Below are 19,251 nucleotides of genomic sequence, written 5' to 3'. Positions count from 1 at the left end.
GCAGTTGCTAAGAAGAACCTTAACAAATAAATCACCCCCTTCAACCAAGCCTTAACCCTCACTTCACCCCGAGAGGACTCGACCCGAATCTCGGGACGAGATTCCTTTAAGGCGGGAAGGCTGTGACACCCTAGTGTCACCTAGGGTTTCTTCTCTAAGCTAACTCAAACCATTATCACATGTGAACCAAATAGAGGAATGAACATCAGAAATTAATAACAAAGGTTAAAGTGAGTCTTTTTCATCTTAAGAAATTCTACTTAATCATGTCATGAACCTCAAGGTAAGAAGAACTCTAAAACCCTAATTAATCCTAAGTGGACCATTTAAGCACATAAAGGGATATTGGGAAAAGGCTTGGGAAAAATACAAAATTTTGGTAAGAACCAAATAACAAAGTTGTAGTGCACTAAATAACCAACAAAATATAGTAAGAAGGTTTTGCCATTTGGATTTTCCAAAATCCCCAAATCAGCCCTTTGAACCAATGCCCTATGGGAAACTCAGAATTCTGAATTCTGAATTTCAGAACCCTCTTGCAAGATCAAATGTGTTCCCTGTTTTCCAAAACTCGAAACCAAAAAGTCAAAATATCAAAGTGATGCCAAATTTCCTTGAACACGCTCTGGAAAAATTTGAACTCAAACAAAAACCGTTTGGCACGACTTTGGCACCGTTTGTCCTCGGAACCCAACTATCTGACACTGGCACCTTGGTGACGCTACAACTCTCTGTCCCTAGCCTAAAACCGCGCAACATCCACACACAAACGACAAAGCACAGTCAGGGGAACAAATCCTTCACAGCGATCTTGCCCAAATTCGTGAAGATTTGCGCCCAATCGGCGTTAGAACTCGGGCAGAAGCAACGGTTCCACGTGTTCGACCGTGGCTGACACGCCCGGTTCACGCCAGTTCGCGCACCCGCGCTCCGCAGTGCACGCCCGCGCGCGCTCGCCGGTCCACGACCGCCCGTGCACCGTGCTGTGCCTATAAAGTAGCCCCAGGCCTCGGCCGTACCTCCCCACGCACTCTCAAGTTCTGCCCGAGCCAAAGTTCACCGGACTTCGCCTTGAGCACGCCGCGCCACCGCCCGCCATCACCACCCGAGCCTCGGCCACTACAACCAGCTCCCTCCAGTCACTTCCAAGCCGTGCCAGTCACTCGGTTAGCTTCGCCGGTAGCCCGTGAAGCTTTCCAAGTCCTCGGACCCGACAGAACTTCACCGGAGACCCGAGATTGTCCTCGCAAGACTTCGGTCGCCCGCGGCCGCGCGTAGACCGAGCAATCCGGTGAGCCATTCTCAAATTCCTCGCGCGCTTACCTTCCTTGGTCTCTAGCAAAGCTCCCTGACCCATTCAATTGGATTATGGTGCCGTGAGCAGGTCGGATTCCTCGTTCACTTAAGTAATGAAGAACCTAAGAAAAATAAAAGGAACCCTAGTCCAGAACAAATTCAAGGTAAAATGTTTTATTAGGCACTAATCAAACTAGAAAGACAATTATTAGAATTATGAAAACAATTTCAAAATTGTTAAGAAAACTCCATTGGACTTGTAACCACTAGGACACCACAACAAAAATGATAAACACCCCAGTCCAACATTTTAAGTAGGGTAAACAAATAGAACTTGATGTTGAGCCATAGTTCAATTAAATCATAAGCAAGCCAAAAAGTGTGCAATAGTGGACAAATAATTTTTTACCAGATTAATAATGAAGAAGGCCACCAGAGAAAAATGCAAAACCCAATTGAAAACTACAAAATAATACACATTGCCCCTACTTCATGAAAAAGGTCATTTAGTTCAAGAAATTCCTACCACCTTTCCCTTAAGCAAAAAGCTACCAATTTTCAGAATGATTGCTCTTGCACAAAGAAGAAGATAGGAAAAATTAGAAATCTGTTGTTTGATATATTTCAAATATAGTGGTAGTAGAAAGCACCCATTTGGCTAGAAACTTTAGAAAATCATACTAAAATAACTAATAAGTATTAGTGGCTGAAAATTTGTACCAAGTCATATTATAACATCCAAATGCCAGCAAAAATAAGTCTTGGAAAATACCCCCTGTTAAAAGAAGGTTGTAGTTCAAAACACCCCCTCTGCCCTAATATTTGATAATTTTATACAGAGAGAACCACTGACTTTTTAAGCCCCAAATTTTGCGACAGAGACTTATACACCAGTAAGAAGCCACTGTAATTTTTTCAGAATTTTTGGAAATATATTAAGCTATCTTGTAGTTCAAACCCGCCTTAAAAGCATAAAAGCAATAGAAAAAAGAGAGGGAATAATAAATCCCACTCCAATAAATTCAGCCAGGAATCTTAATAAACTCTCACTAAGACACTGAAAATAAAATCAATGGAACATCCAAAATGAACTTACCAATTAGCTTAACCAAGCTTGACCCTAATTTGCTAAGTGTACCACAAAAATCTTCAGTAGTAAGATTAAGCTCTACCTTATTAAATTGATCATCCCCCATCAAATTTTAATTGCTAAATTGCATATCATACCATGCATGTATCTTACTCATTGCATTCATTAGATTGCAATCTCGCTGACGGAGCGTGCTCATCCCTGAGCAAGGAGCTGTCCACGAGGAAGACCAGGAGCAAGCTCCCAAGACTGCCATCGAGGATCTCCCCACAGCCCCAGCAATTGAAGGCAAGCCCCGGTTTTATGCATAACCGTTTATATATGCTACTTTACTACACTTAATGTTTGTAGGCTTGTAATGCGCACTTAAGTGTAGGAATTGCTTAAAACCTTTAGTTGCATGAACTCAGGATTCCTTTTTGAGATGGATACTAGTATGCTAGGTCGAGTAGCTGTTATGCTAATCAGGATCTCGGTAGAAGTTGAATGATTTTTCTAGTACTCGCGCGAGGTCAGGAATTGATTGTAATCATCTTGATAACAGGATCTATGATGGTCTATGGACTTGGATTCAGGGTGGATGCCTTGTCCATAAGACGGGAAAAGGAATTAAGGATTAATGTGTGGATACCTGAGTCAAGCGTTTGAACGTACTAAACACATGTCGGGAAATATGGTAACCGGTAAACCTAGTACCTGAGTGAAGCCGGGCGCGGACTTTTCTCCTCACTCGTCTTGAGACTGGGTCTCCCATGCTAGCTATAGTGGGTACAAGTGCGGTCACTGCACAGCGACAGCCGGGGTCAGTGGAGCATTGTATGCCAAGGCGGTGAGCCCTGGCCGCGAACGGGGAATCGATGGGGACGGTTGATATGTGTGGGGACAAAGTGCCCCTACATGTCGTGTGTTTAGGTTTACCTTGCAAGGTTTAAAACTCGATTCGAATCGTCTGCTTCTCGCGGCTAATGAGACTGCTTGACCCCTTGTACTACATTGAGTAAGAAGTGAAATGAGGTTTACATGAGATAACTTGTTGATTGTATTAAATGCTTGTTACCATATATGCTTAGAAGGAGCAAATTTAGCTAAGATAATGATGCTAGAATTTGAAAAGCTAAAAAATAATTTTAGACTCAGCTAGTGCTTTTGGCAAATCAAACCCCCCAGCCAAACAGTTGCATGGTCTAGAGGTAGAGGAGTAGTATCCTCACACCGGGTAAGTCTAGCTGAGTATTAGTATACTCAGCCTTGCTTGTGGCATAATTTTTGTAGGTACGATACAGGATATGGTTGATGGTGTAATTTGGCCCACAACCCTGCCACCGGGTTGGACGGTCGAGTGGGATGCTGCTCCGGCAGGAGAGGAGCAGGAGGAGTAGTGGGCTAGGCCTTGCCCTATTCCTCGCTTTGACGACATCGATTATCCGCTGCAAATCTATCTTATGAACTATTTCAGTTTACTTGAGAAACTCCGATTTATGTAATAACTCAGTACTTTAATTTGAGGTTTTCCTGTTTTATTGTATTTCTTCTGTGACTCACCTTCGAGTGAGTTTGTGGTATTTGATCCTGGTTAAGTGGCTCTATCAGACTAGATCTGAGGGACTGACGAGTTATTCCGATTTAAGTGTGTTACGGCCCCTGAGGCGTGACTTAGGCACTTAAGCTGGAATAATTCGGGCGGTTCTGCCACATGTATAAGATCCAGTGGAGTAATCACACCGAGGAAGAAGCCACGTGGGAAATCGAGGATTATCTAAACAAGAACTACCCCGACTTTCGACCTAAAAATGTTGGTACGTAACCATACCCTCAATTGACCTTTGCCTTTTGTCTCAAGATATCATGATGTTTTCTTGATGAGATAACAAATAGACCGTCTAACTTGGTGTAATAGGGCTTCCTTCTGAAGTTCCAAAGAGGAAGACATTGGAAGAACCAGTTTTCAGAACGACTCAGTGGATACGCTACCGGTGTTTGAGTAGTAGGTTACTGTAACACCCTGAGTTTTAGGGTATAAAAAATTTCTTTGCCCTATACTCAAAATTCAAGTGTTGCTCATGCGAAGTGGTTCGGCCAGATCAAAGGGCTAAAGTTCTTATGTGAGCACTCAATTTAGTGGAGAGAGTGATCTTATGTGATCACCTGTTGGAGGTCTTCTCTTGCCGAAGGTCCTCAAAACATTAAGTTGTTAATTATCTCTAATTCTATTTTAGGTGTTCTGAAGGAAAAATGAAGACCACTTCATTTTGGACCTTCATCTCGATGTCATAGATGAAGGTGAAGCTAAGAGCTTAAACTTCATGGTCTGGGCGTGAAGCGGTGAACTGACTATGACGAAGGAAGAACCTAGAGACTTGATCAGCACGTCTATGAAGGAAAAGATGGTGATGTCGTTAGACAATCTTATAGCTTCCAGGTATAAGGGTTGGGGGCATGATTATAATTTTATACAAAGTTGTATCCGACTCGTCACTATATATAGAGGTACAGTGCCATGGATACAGGGGCCCCTTCTGGGAGATTAAGATTATCGTATCTCTGAAGCTATGTTTTCTCTTTATCTTCGCATCACTATCTCAGCTCTCGATGGTATACCTGTAATTATTTGTAGTCAGGAAAGAATAATAAAGGAAACACACCAGTAATGATCTTTCTCGAGCATTTCAATTGTATTATTGAAATGTCTATGATCATGATATTATTCCTCCTTTCTATCCATTGGATAGATTGAAGGAACAAAGGACTTTTATTCTTGCATTATGTAACCAAAGTATATATTACTTTTCCATCCTTTTCCTTTGCAACAAAGATGGTGAATGAAAGAATATCATGAATATGAATTTACAATACGTCACTACTTGCAAAATCAACTAAGATTAGTCTGCATTTGGTTGCTCTCTGTCACAAGGCTCCTGCAAGGAAAAGAGAAGATTGTTAGAAGGTTCATCACAATTGTCAACACATCATCTGCAACTAGCTTCTCTGCATAACAATTGGAACTGAAATCTGAATTTAAGCAAGCAAGATATTTAGGAACAAAAGGCGATGGAAAATACACCATCATCCCATAATTACTTACCCTTTATCCTTGTGCGACTTGTACTTGTTTTTGTTCCTTGCTGTTGGGACAAATCAGCCAGTGACAACGGAGTAAGTGGTGGGGAAGAGTTGTCACTGCCGTCCCTGCTATTTCTAGCCTCCAACAGTCTGTCCACAGTGATGATTGGTATCCTCTGGCTATTCGAGGGTATGGAATAGCTGCGAGTGAGGGTAGCGGGCGGCAGCGGAAGTGGCGAGGGGGTTTGTGATGCTGCAGGCATTTCAGTCTGACGCTTGGGTACCAGAGGACCAGAGTAACCGATCAAACCAGAAGGCCTGAGGGACTCCACGTTTGCTGGAGGCCTAGGCAGCTCATGCAGCTCACTGATCGTTGGTGATCTCGTTGGATGTGGCAGCATCTTGGGGGAGACTTTTGGGGACACGGATGGCTGCCGAGAGTGGCACTGTAGATTTCCTGGCGTCACAAGATGTGCCATGGGTGGTGACCTGTGGCCGTTCAGAGAAGATGGCTTGCTTAGCCCTGGTCTGCTTGGTATTGGACCAGACCAAGACTCCCTCTTCGTCTTCTTGTAGCCAGAAACCGACTGGGAGAACGTCGATGTCGCCTCCGTACTCGATACCGTTTTCACATGGCCACCCGGCCTGAAGTCTTTCGTCAGTGGAGATGAGTGCCACGGATTCATCGAGACACGAGGCTTACTTTCCAACTGCTGGGAATGATGTGATCTGGGAGCACCTACTGGTCTGGGATCCTGCTTGTCATCAACTGGCATTGGAAGTTTGTACGAATGCTTGGCTGAAGATGGCTTCATTTGCCATAATCTCTCAGATGGATCCTGTAAATTGCCTGAGTGTGCATTCAACTCTGGCTTCACTCGTGGAGTCAAAACATTTCCCTTGGTTTGTTTGACCTCTTCCTGTAGATGAGAAGGCAGAAACATCATTATATTATAAGAATATGCCCATGTAGATGAGAATAACTAGTTAAGAAATTCTAGTATTCTATGCACTAAGTGGAACCATACCTGCATGCTTTCTTTTACTGGCTGCGGGGAATTCTTCACATCTCTTTTATCTAACTGTGAACAAAAAGAAAGACAATGCATCCTTGGCATTAATTTCTCCACACAGATCAGGAAAAAACAAAAATAATAAACCATTACATTCGAGACCACTGAACTGGACAACATTAACCTATGGTCACATCTAGGTGAGCGGGAGCTAGTTGCATAAAGAGGACAGCAAAATATGAATCATGAAACTTACATCCATCGAACCTCCTGAAGCAAGAAAATCTTGGTCCTTGTCATTTATTTCATAGTCGAAACTAAGCTCTCCGTCTTCGCTGCAATCATCCTGGTCGGAGCTGTAATCATCATTGTCAGATTCATCATCCTCAAGACCACTGAACTGGTAGTCAATGTGCTGTCTCTCAGCTATAGCTTTTACATGGGGTTCGAGTGCCTCAAGACACTTCAGCCCTCTCCTGAAAAAGCTTAACTACAGTCCAAAGAACAGTGTGATAGTTAGGTTATGTATTCAACCAATCTTTGGGCCAACTGACAGTGTTATGGAGGAAGGATTAGCCTACCTGAGCAGCATGATGGCGAGAAGCCTGTGTTAAAAGGCTATGGAATTGCCCTTGCCTCAATGATTTTAAGCGAAATATGAACAGCGCTGCATCTTCTTGGTACTCAGCGAGAGCACTTTGCAGTTGTTCTGCAGAGTATGTTTCAGTTTTGGAATGCCTTGACCTTCCTTTTTCTCTATAGGATGCCCTCGTAGCTTCATACGCCTCTCTGTGATGAAAGAAAAAAAATATATTATGAAAGATGCACTCATAGCTTCATATGTCTCTGCAATATGCCCTCTTAGCTTCATATACCTTTTCATGTCGCATTGCTGCTTCATTTCCTGCAATGTTATGAAAGAAAACAAAATGTATAGCTTGTCAAGATCTTGAAGGACTAAAAACGAAATAAACTAAGGGCATATTTGGGGATTTGGATTGAACTATTGGATCTTGTGTATTTTGTTATCAAGTCTGTCGTAAATACAATAGCTATCAAAGCAAATCCCTCTTCAATACAGGGGCTGAGTGCTTTATTTCCCCTTAATCACCAAATATATCCTCCAAGTCATGGTCAACAATCTTGTAAAAACTACTATAAATTTGGTAACAATCATGATACAAATTCGTAGGAATTTAATGATAAATTTCATAGATCTAACCTCTACCGTCTGTAGCTCCTTGAGAAGAGACTCTGATGGGGTTGTGATAGTATAAATGATATTTGACCGCTGGATAACCAGTGTATAAGCATGTCAGTGTCACATGTTCTAAGCATTAGGAACATCTAAGAGGAGTTATAATTGTTTCAAGAACTTTCATACACAACTCAAAATGTCACATAATACAAAACATATAACTTACATAAGAATCAACAAACTTTTGTAATTCAAATTGGACCTTTCCCAGCATCATCAGCACTCTACCTGCAGATAAGAGAAAATTATTAAACAACAGTTTTCACGCACTGCAAAAGACATCAAGGCGTGGCGCAGAATCAAGGTTGGAGACACGAAACTGCAGCTTGCAATTACTAAAGAGTTAATCCTCATGTCAGAAGAATTGGACTTCCTGAAGGTGCTCAAGGCCCGCTCCCTTGGACTGGTGGTAATTGAGAAATCGAGGATTCGCCAACGGGCCCGACTTACCCGCATTCGATTAGGCGATGCAAACACTAAATTCTTTCATCTCACTGCCAGCTCCAGAGTGAGGAAGAACTATATCCAATACCTGCAGGCCACCATTGGAAATCTGGCAGTGGCCCATAATGACAAAGAAAAAATTATTTATGACCATTTCAAGTCACATCTGGGGACAACCCCACCCAGAGAGCTCACCCTCAACTGGTTGGCGTTGGCCTTACCGCGACACGATCTCTCGGCCTTGGAAGCGTCGTTCTCCTTGGATGAGGTGAAGGAAACCATCTTCTCCATGCAAGCGATAAGGCCCCAGGGCCAGACGGTTTTACAGGAATTTTCTTCAAGGAGTGCTGGGACATCATCAAGGTGGATGTGTTGGAGGCCTTGACCAACTCCATGCCATGAATGGAGCTGAATTCAAGTTCCTGAACTCTGCGAATATCGTGCTCATTCCAAAGAAGCCAGATGCTAAGTCAGTGGGAGACTACCGCCCTATTAGCTTGATCCATAGCATAGCAAAAATCTTCTCCAAATTACTTGCTAATCGGCTGGCCCCCTTCCTGAACAATTTAGCCTCCAAATCCCTGTCTACATTCATTAGGAAAAGGTGCATTCAAGACAACTTCTTGTATGTTCAAAACGTGGTCAGGAGGCTACATAAGCAAAAAAAGTCGGCGCTCTTCCTGAAGCTCGACATCCAGAAGGCCTTCGACTCTGTGAACTGGGGATATCTCCTAGAAGTCCTACAGGACATGGGATTTGGGCCACGCTGGCGTGAGTGGATCTCCATCCTGTTCGGTACGACCTCTTTCAGGGCTCTGTTCAACGGCTCCCAAGGGTCAGGTATCCTGCACAGGAGCGGGGTGAGGCAGGGAGACCCCCTCTCCCCTATGTTGTTCATTCTCGCCATTGACCCGGTGCATCGCATCCTTGAGCTGGCAACCCGACAAGGAATCCTCTCCCCCCTTCCGCTGAACACACCCAATCTTAGGACGTCTCTTTATGCTGATGATGCTGCTATCTTCATCAACCCTCTAGGGATGAAATTGTGGCGGTCAAAGACATCCTACACGCCTTTGGATGCTCCTCGGGCTTGGTTACTAACCTTGAAAAGAGCTCCATCCACCCGATCTGGTGTGAAGACATCGACCTTGATCATGTGCTCCAGTCGTTCCACGGGACTCGAGGGAATTTCCCCTGTCGTTACCTAGGTCTCCTACTCCATACCCGACCACTTCAGAAAATCCACATCCAACCACTCATTGAAAAAATTGGCAACCGTCTGGCAGGATGGAAAGGAAATCTTCTAAACCGAGCTGGCCGGCTCACGCTCGTATCTTCTGTTCTATCCTCCATGCCCACCTACCACTTATCGGCTTTTCCCCTCGCGGTTTGGGCATGCAAACGTATTGACAGGATCCGTCGCTCCTTTCTTTGGAAAGGGAAGGCCGAGTCAAATGGTGGTTACTGCCTCGTCGCATGGCCACTAGTTTGCAAGCCCAAAGCCCTCGACGGCTTGGGCGTTCTCAACCTTGACAAGTTCGGACGTGCCCTTCGCCTTTGCTGGCTTTGGAAGGAATGGACGAGAGACGATCACCCTTGGAAAGGTTTCGAAGTGCCTTGTAACCGGGTTGACAGATTGCTCTTTAGCGCCTCCACTACTGTCACAATTGGGGATGGTAAGACGGCCAAGTTCTGGCACGATAGTTGGCTCGATGGCATGGCTCCAAGGAATATAGCCCCGCACCTCTTCGACCTAATCCCGAGAAAGAACAATTTGATTGCCCACGAACTTAGCGGACAACATTGGATCAAAACACTAAGAAGTAGGATCACTTCCACTGTTCAGATTGTGGAGTTTGTCTCTCTTTGGACTAGACTCTGGTATTTCCAGCTGCAACCTGACTCACCGGATACCATTGCCTGGAATCGGTCTCCTGATGGTATCTTCTCAGTTAAATCGGCCTACAGAGCACAGTTCATTGGCTCGTACAGTCACCTTAATGCTAACCTTGTCTGGAAGGCACGCGCAGAACCAAAATGCAAAATTTTTGCTTGGATTCTCCTACAGGAAAAACTCCTCGCGGCCAACAATCTCACCACCCGTGGGTGGCCTCATCAGCCGTCTTGTGCCTTCTGCAATGGAACCCTTGAGACTGGTATTCACCTGTGTCTACATTGTCCTTTCGCCCGTGCGGTGTGGAGACAAATCCTGGCTTGGGAAGGTGTAATCCTCCCTGCCCAGTCTGACCTTGCTTCCGCCACCAACATTCGGGAGTGGTGGGAAGCTGCGACTCCCCCACTACCAAAAAATCAGAAACACGCCTTCAATGGAATCGTGATTTAAACAATGCGGAACCTCTAGAAGAGGAATCGTAGGATTTTCGAAAGCGTCGCCCTTCCCTCGATCCAAGTCGCCTTAAGAATTAAAGAAGATGTTTCACAATCTAGGCGGGCTTTGCTTCCCATGTAATTTTCATGTAGCTGCTTCCGGCTAGCCTGGAGGATTTAGGGTGTGGGGCTTAGCCTCCCTTTGAGTGTGCTCGGGTGTGGCTTGTCTGGTCTCAGACCGTTGTTTGTACTCTCTAAACTCTTTCCCCTTAAATGATGGGTAGAGCTCCTGCCGTTTTCGTTCAAAAAAAAGAGAAAAAATAATAGAAGTACGTTTCATTTTCCCCAGACACAATTTCCTTTTATGATTTTCACATTAAGACAATTTAAAAAGTATAGTTTGGAAAATATGAAACATGATTTTCAAGAATATTTGTTCCGAGATTTTAGAGAGTTTTGACACGCATGCCAAAAAGTCATTGAAAAAAGGATGGAGGGTAGCAGTAACTCCATGGATAAACACCATAGCAAATAGATTATGGGATCTCAACTGGAAATTTCAGGCTAAAAAAAACGAAGTTGTATCATGAACATGAAACATAATAAAACCAACTGCATAAAGATTTGATTATTTTGGTCCAAATATGACAAAGGGTACACCTAGAAATGGCACCATCATCTTACGTTATATTCAAGAGAAAGAACTTGTAGTGTAGTTTTATATGAATACTTATTAGGAATGCATAAAAAGTTTGTCTTATTCAGTAAATTTCCATGATAGCTTAGCAAGTTATGCTTCTAAAAATATACCTCTAACAGCTTAGCATATACTCCCTCCGTACCAAATTAAAATTCGTTTTGTCTTTTTACTAGATTCATACAATAATTAATGTAATTATTCTATATATATGTTGATACACCCAGCCCAGGTGAGATTGGTCGAGGTCCAACAAATTAGGGTTGCCCGAAGCCCAACAGTTCATTAAGCACACCCAACTCAGAGAAAGGCTCAATCGCCCCCAAAAAACTAGTCCAATGGGGGAAGGATGACTCTCCCTTTTAAAGTGACTTACTCCTCCTAAGTTAAGTGAGGTGGTATAATTCTGAGGCTCACACGGTCGCCGTCCAACTACAATTGAGCTAACTGGCCAATTACGCAATTGGGCCAACTGAGCTAATTACGTCTTTGCCAACCGGTAACAGTGGAGGATGTCCTAGTCATGTCTAGGTTCATAATCATTCATATGAACGTGGACATAAAAATCAAGAGATAAAACGACTACTATTTTAGGACGGAGGGAGTATATGTTTTACACCGTAAATTTGCATGTGCTTACCACTATCATCGTCATCACCATTTAGTGCAGTTTTTGCGAGAAAGCAGCCTCCCAGTTCTTCAAGAGCCTCAGAAAACTCTGCATTGGCCAACAAGCACTCGGTTACAAACATGGATACAACTGAATAATAATATTGCAAGTAATTTAACATCTGAAATAAGGCCGTCATCAGTACCATATACACTATTTGTTGTAGCGGCTGCAGCTGAAATCAAGCCATCATAGCAGTTTCTCATGTCTTCCACCTCCTGCAGAGAAGTTGAGAGCCCTACTTCAGAGTCAGTAACGAACAACCGACAAAAGGATGATTAGTTGTCCACCTCTTGACCTCGTTTCTCTACAGTTTCTCATTTAAATAGTAAAAATATTAAAATTATGTATAAATGGGGATTCAAACCATGATTGTTGGTTTTAAATCCACATTCACACTCACCTAGCCAACACATCATACATATCTTTGTGTTTTATATTTAACAGCGTACAGACACTTGCTCATTTTAGCTTCGTGCTAGCAACAAACTGTCTATGATCCCAATCTTTAGGAGTGATACGTTCAGAATGTAAGATTTGGTAAACATCCGTCTCAATCCTATATGAATGAGCAAGCACTAGACATTTCTTATATATTCTGCATCGTTATGGTCACAAGTCCAAAGAGCATAGCGTCGGAGCAAATGCGTCGTGTGGCATAGCAAAGCGTTCATACGACGGAAAAACCCTTGTTGATATGTATTATCCAAATAATATATAAGCCATTCCTCTCCTCCCCGGTCAAGATCACGTTAGATGGCTGATATGTTTCTACAGCAACTTTCTCGGATGGACGTTTCCTCGTGAAGACTTTGACCAGCGAGAACAAGCCCCAAAAGGCCAGGTACATTTGGAACAACTCCAACAACTACAGATTAATTATATTTTTCTTGCACAAAAAACTAGTCAAACTGTTTAAATTTACTATATCCAACGAAATAGTGAATCTAGCGGCTAGATTCATCGTTTTGGTAAAGTTTTTCAAGAGTGCTCTATCAAATTATGTTTGATGTACGTAGCTGGACAAAATTCCTCACTGTACCGCTGGTTACATTCAATTTTTTTATTTTCCTTCTTCACGAGTGTTTCTTCTTTCCCGGCCATTCCTCCTCTTCACTACCCAGACATGCCCGCATCCTTTCTGTTGGCATTTTTTGGACCAAATACTAACGAACCCTAGATTCTTCACGCGACGTGTAGGACCTTGAGCTCGACTTCACATGGTGTCGGAAGGTCCGCGGTAGGGCGCCGGACCATCCGTGGCGCGCACAGAGGTCTCGGTAAACCTAGATCTCATCTCTCGAGAGTGACTCCATCAGGGAGCAGATATCATAGGGTTGTTTCGGGATCGACAGACTACACAAAGCGCCTTTAGACAATATAGAGCCAAACAGAGTAGAAAATTGAGATTGATGAACTACAACTAATGCTACGCTATATCAAGATCTAAAGCATGAAGGTAAGTAATGTAAATATATTGGTTTGATTAGATTGTGTGTGCATCAATCGGCCGTACCCATTTATATTCGTAGCGAGGAGGTCTGAGAGAAGTTGAACAAAATATCACAAAAAATAGGAAGGATATCACAACAAATCAGGACTCTCGCTTGAATTCATCTAATCTTGAACGGTCCGAAGTACCAAGCCCGACCTAATGGTGATAATGGACTTTAGATTTTACACTATAAAATTTAAGGATCGAATCGAATTAGGAACGAGCTCTATTCCTATTAATTTTTGAATTAAAATTAATTAAAGATCATAGCTTATTGTGAAGCAACATTTTGATTGTAATCTATTACCATCCCTCGCTAGACACGGACTTAGCTTGTCTGTGCTTGCCTACCACCCACGGACCGTCTGATAGTATCAGTGCTACAATTTTTAGTGTTCAACACCTTCTTTCCTCGGCAAAATCTACGTATGAAATGCAGTTTTTGTAATCAAAATGCAGTTGGGACAATATCTTGGTGCTACAAAACTAGCTAGATAGTTTGAGGTAGCATGAAATGCAGGTTTTGTAATCAAAACTATATGGGTCTCCGTGTTCTACCTTTCCACCGCGCTTCTATTACAAAAACTAGATAGTTTCATCATTCCCGGCAAAACGAAACCCGAACAGGATCCACTCACCTCAAGAACGGCACACAAAAATAGGCCGTGGAATCCCAATCGCCCGGTAGAAATTCCAATAGGGAAAAAAAGGGTGGAGGTGGGGAATGAATGGTACGAACATGGGCGGCGCAGACGAGCTCGTCGAGCTTGGCCGGCGGCGGCTGGTGCCCCCTCCGCTCCTTGGGGTGGTGGTGGCCGAAGCCCCTGAGCCTGCGCAACGGCGACTTCATCCCCTGCGGCGTTTGGTTTCTCCCTCTAATCTCGCGTTCGTCGTTGCAAACAGGCGCCTCCTTGCTCCGAGTAAGCCCCTATGATCTTTCCGTAAGCGTAAGCTAGCCGTGGATTTGGAAAGCACCCTTGTGGCTGCGACCCCTTCTTCCTTCCTGATCCTCTGTGCGTCCGTTGCCTTGGAGTTGGAGCCTCGGCTAAAATTAGCTGGCCACTTGGGGCTACGAGGGAGAGGGAGTTCGGAAGGTATCAATCTCTCTTCCCGCTACTTATAATAGAAGCTGACGCTGCTTTGTTTAATCGCGAATGGAGGTCGGAGGAACAGGGACACCCATATCGGCACGGTTGACCTTGACCATGAGACTGCAATCGCGCGGGAGACCGGCTGCTGCCTGCTCCTCTCATTTGCCAAATTTCGACAAGCTGCTCCAACTTTTAATTCTCTCACTAGTTACAAAATGTTCGACAACCGGATAATGCACTTTTGATTGTTTGTCATTATGTTCAATGGTATATAGCATGAAATAAAAAACAGGTGAGAGAGAGCGAAATAGGAGTTAAAAAAAACATAAAAATGTGTACAACGGCTAGGATGCAAATAGTAGCTAGCAAGTTTATACAAGAATGGAATACAACGTAATTGAACATTAGCCATATATATTGTATCCTTATTTCTAACATCCATCATCTACAATCGAGTAAGTTACACAATTTTGATGACTGTGAATATAAATATAGTGTTTCTCCTAAACCTTGCAAAATATCTGCTAGTCTCGCTTGCTCAACAACCAACTACCTTGCTCCACAACCCACTACCCTAGGCCACCCATACACATCACAACGTGTCAATAATTTCCTAAAATAGATTCAAACATCTATCTAATGATACTAATTATATAACAAATATTAATATATATTTGATCAAAGTTAAAAATGATTGACACCTCAAGAACGACAATTATTTTGGGATGTATGGAGTATGTCATCAACTGGTGCTAATTTTCATGAAACACAAATTCTGACTTGTAAGTTAAAATTTTTGTTTTGTGGAGTACTCCTAGGAAGGGTATAATGGGTAGGGTTTCCGCACCCTGTATCCGTTGAGCTCGCTCTCGAGCTTCTCCTTGCGCTGGTCGCCACGGCTAGAGACACTGAAGACCCACCCCTAGTCGAAGCCATAGCACGGGCCGAGGCGGCTGCCAATCTTGGTGCCGACATCACAGTTCTTGGTCGTGATTTAAGAAGAACTAAGTTTGAACCTGTTTCTAGAAAACCCCAACCAAAACGGGATTTTCAATCTACGCTTTGATTTTTGAGTTGCTCAGGTTGATACTTCAAGAATCATCTTCTTTCCCCCGCGCAAACTTTCTGTGAAGTTTGAGAATTTTATGGGCATTTTAGCGTGCCCAGCACTGCCGGCCATGAGCGCAGCACTACTGCTCAACCATTCCTGCTATTCTATTACTGAATTTTTGCAGAGAGTTTGGTTGGGCATTCTTCAGGCTTTTGGTACATTCAAATGACACTGGTTTGCATTGTACTCTGATCTGCTATTTTGAGTCCTTAGAGGATTTTGGTTTGAGTTTTGGGAATCAAGTCACAAGTGTCGTTCTCGCAGTTCGAGAATTTGTAATGGCTCCCATTCACCCCCACTGGTGGCCTCACCAGTCCTTCATATTCTTCAGAGCGTTGATTCATGTTATACATCCATTTACGACTCATCTGTATTATTTGTATAAGACATTATTAATGCTATCTTTCATAAACATATGACACAATCGACCATAAAATTCAAGGAATCTTAACAAATAAATAACTATTTCAACTATATTATATGAGAGGATGAACTTGCTAACGTTTTTCACACTTAAATGAGTGAAATCTTCAACAAATTCTTCGAAAATAAATTGTATAGTACCTCCTCTCTTTGAAGCTTATCACGACATGAACCTATGAGAGAATTAAATTACCTTCATGTGTAATACACAACATATGAGACAATTAACTCAAACAATTTAAAAATATTACACAACAACACTATTTCAAACTTATTTAGCAAATGAACAAAGCTCCAATCTAGTTTACTACTAATTTCTATTACATTCATTCATATTTCTACACATATTAGAGGACGAACATACTAATTTTTCCCTAAATTATATAAACCACAAATATCAAAAAACCTAAACAAAAAATAACTATTTCAACTTCACTATATAGGAGGACGAACTTGCTGACTTTTTCGCACTTAAATGAATGAAAATTTTAACAAATTCTTGAAAAATTTGCACAACACTTCACCACTTTAAGCTTATAGCGACATAAATAGAGAGCTAGACTATGTTCTTCACACGAGCTAAAAGGAGAGGGTTTATAAATCAAGAATATTAGTACTTGGTGTCTTCAACTAGTACTAAATCATTGACATTAGTGCCGGTTGGAATCACCAACAGTTACTAAAGGAGTGTTTGGTTCAGCCCATATAAAGTTTAGTCTATGTTACATCAAATATCTAAATAATTTATACGTGTATATATTAAATATTGTCTAGTTATAAAACTAATAACATACACTACCGGAATCGCGTTCTTTGCCGAGTGTCTAAGACACTCGGCAAAGGCTATTTTACACTCGGCAAAGGCTTTGCCGAGTGTAACACTCGGCAAAGAACACTCGACAAAGATTTCATCGGCAAAGGGTTCTTTGCCGAGTGTTTTTTTCGGACACTCGGCAAAGACTTTGCCGAGTGTCAAAAAGCACTCGGCAAAGAAAAACACTCGGCAAATTAAGAATCGAAAAAATTAAAAAAAACAGCAAAACATTTTTTAAATTCTAGGAACAACTCTCCAACCCTACCCTATTACCTTACCCGTTGCCCTATCATTTTTCACTATTATTTTGAATCAAACTTATATGTTTTGTAAATGGTGAGATTCGAACTCGCAACCTCTCTCTCGCGCATTCCATCCTATACCACTATACTACTACACCAATTATGTTTATATTACGTTTTCATTCCCCATGTACTATAACAAATCGAGAGTAATTTAATTATTTAAGGCACTAAATGAGTTCATTTGAAAATGTGACCAACTATAAAGTTGCATAACTTTTTGAGATCTAAAAGTTTTATTTTAATAGTTTCTACATCCGAGACCGTTTATAAAATTTGAATTTTAAATTTAAAAACTTCACACGAAATTTTCAATGATAAGATGATTTCAAATCAAAAAATTGTCAACTACAAAGTTTCATTACATTTCAAGACCTACAAATTTTATTTTGGTGGTTTTTCCATCCGAGACAGTTTGAAAAATTCAAATTTCAAAATTTAAACAAAGTTTTGCATAACAAGATGATTTCAAACTAAAACATTGTCAACTACAAAGTTTCATAACTCTTCAATACCTACAACTTTCATGTTGGTGGTTTTTCCTTTCGAAGTCGTTTTCAAAATTCAAATTTTAAATTTTTTAAATTCAGACGTAGTTTTCGTTGACAATATGACTTCAAATGAAAAAGTTGTCAACTATAAACTTCTATAACTTCTCAAGATCTACAAAGTTTATTTTGGTTGTTTGATAATTTGTTTATCTCAGATGATGGTTCTAACAATATGCACAAATTCTATACGTCTCTCTCGTAGTTTCATAAACTACGAGAGAGATATAGGTTTTATGAACAAATTTATTTTTATTTTGTCATATGAAGAAATGTTCAATATATAAATTGTACATCATGATGAGTTATACAAATTTGTAGTTGAAAACTTTTTCATTTGAATTAATTTACTACTTTAAAATATGATTTTTAAATTGTCTTTGCCTAGTGTTGGAGAAAAAACACTCGGCAAAGAGCTCTTTGCCGAGTGTTGTATTTGTGACACTCGGCAAAGAGCCCTTTGCCGAGTGTAAAAAAAGACACTCGGCAAAGAAACTCTTTGCCGAGTGTCAAAAATAAAACACTCGGCAAAGAGCTTCTTCGCCGAGTGTTTTCTTTTACCGAGAGTTTTTTGCGTGGCACTCGGTAAAGAGCTCTTTGCCGAGTGACCGAAATAAAACACTCGGCAAAGAATATGGCACTCGGCAAAGAGCCAAATTCCGGTAGTGATAGATGAAGACTAAAAGACAAGATGAATTTATTAAACCTAACTAAGCCTATATTTAATACTCATAACTGATATTTAAACATTTGATATGACAAGAACTAAACTTTAGTTTATATATTTATACACACATAATATAAAATATGATATTTTCTTTGGTCAAAATAAAATTTTCTATTCAAGTAAAAATTTATCGCATTTTTGAAGCATCAAATTTTTCGTTAATAACAAAAATCAATGAATTTTAGCCTAAAATTATCACTAGGTAGTTACTATGCGTACGAACACAAGATTGACTTGTCCCTTGTGGTTCGGGTTGAGGATGAGTGATTGTCAACGGGTAGCACTCTAGGGTAGTCAGTGGACTGACCAGAGTGTGAGATTATGCTTGTGCAACCATGTCGGTCGACTTGTGGTGTGCAGGTGTGGAGCACAGGGGCGATGGTCGACAGCTGAGGTGAAGGTCATGCGGGCTCGTGCTGATGGACCGGGAGCGGTGAAGGGCGAGTGTTGGGTCTTGACTGACGGATCAGAGCAGCTAGGTGACCAGCCGCGGTGGCTGACACCTGGGACATGCACTTGCGCAAGGACATGGTGGAGTGGCTGTGTTGCCAGCGTAGTCGAGGACTGGTGGGACACGCGTCTGATCGTGGAGGACGTGCACGAGGTGCGGTGCTCACGGCAGGTTTGGTGGTTTGGGCCTCAAAACCACCCAACGCTAAAGATGGAGGGTTTTGCTGAGTTTGGGCCTCAAAACTCAGCGGTGCAGTTCCAAGGGAACCGGTGGCGGCACATGGCGTGATCGCGGAGGGTGCGTCAAGGCGAAGTAACTCTGTGTGAAGGACGTGGTCGTCGTATCGAAAACCTAGGAGTTGGTTCATTTCGCCCCCGGTGGAGTGAATAGGCTCTATGTAAATAGGGGTAGTTTAGAAAGTGAGAAAAACCCT

The 19,251-nt window shown here is 42.1% G+C and overlaps 1 protein-coding gene across 1 annotated transcript; it reads right to left on the bottom strand.

Moving 5' to 3' along the window:
• Positions 1–5,146: 5,146 nt before the first annotated feature.
• LOC103653545 (uncharacterized protein At2g33490) lies at positions 5,147–14,507 on the bottom strand. Its single transcript, XM_008680422.3, has 11 exons — positions 14,091–14,507; positions 12,002–12,074; positions 11,827–11,904; positions 7,884–7,945; positions 7,682–7,750; positions 7,335–7,363; positions 7,041–7,248; positions 6,716–6,949; positions 6,475–6,528; positions 5,469–6,366; positions 5,147–5,301 (listed from the first exon to the last, which is right to left on the bottom strand). The coding sequence occupies exons 1-11, from the start codon at positions 14,199–14,201 to the stop codon at positions 5,291–5,293; spliced, it is 1,827 nt and encodes a 608-aa protein (XP_008678644.2). The 5' UTR covers positions 14,202–14,507; the 3' UTR covers positions 5,147–5,290.
• Between the last annotated feature and the right edge of the window lie 4,744 nt (positions 14,508–19,251).

The sequence above is a fragment of the Zea mays genome, chromosome 4, assembly GCF_902167145.1.
Source record: "Zea mays cultivar B73 chromosome 4, Zm-B73-REFERENCE-NAM-5.0, whole genome shotgun sequence".
NCBI lineage: Eukaryota > Viridiplantae > Streptophyta > Magnoliopsida > Poales > Poaceae > Zea > Zea mays.
Note: the sequence above shows the minus strand (reverse complement) of the source record. Positions and strands in the feature narration are given on the sequence as shown.

Coding starts and splice junctions, on each gene's coding strand:
- LOC103653545 (XM_008680422.3), bottom strand. CDS start 14,201: ATGAAGTCGCCGTTGCGCAGGCTCAGGGGCTTCGGCCACCACCACCCC. Junction 7,249..7,334: donor CAGCAATGCGACATGAAAAG/GTATATGAAGCT, acceptor CTTTCATCACAG/AGAGGCGTATGAAGCTACGA. Junction 6,367..6,474: donor CAGTAAAAGAAAGCATGCAG/GTATGGTTCCAC, acceptor TCTCATCTACAG/GAAGAGGTCAAACAAACCAA.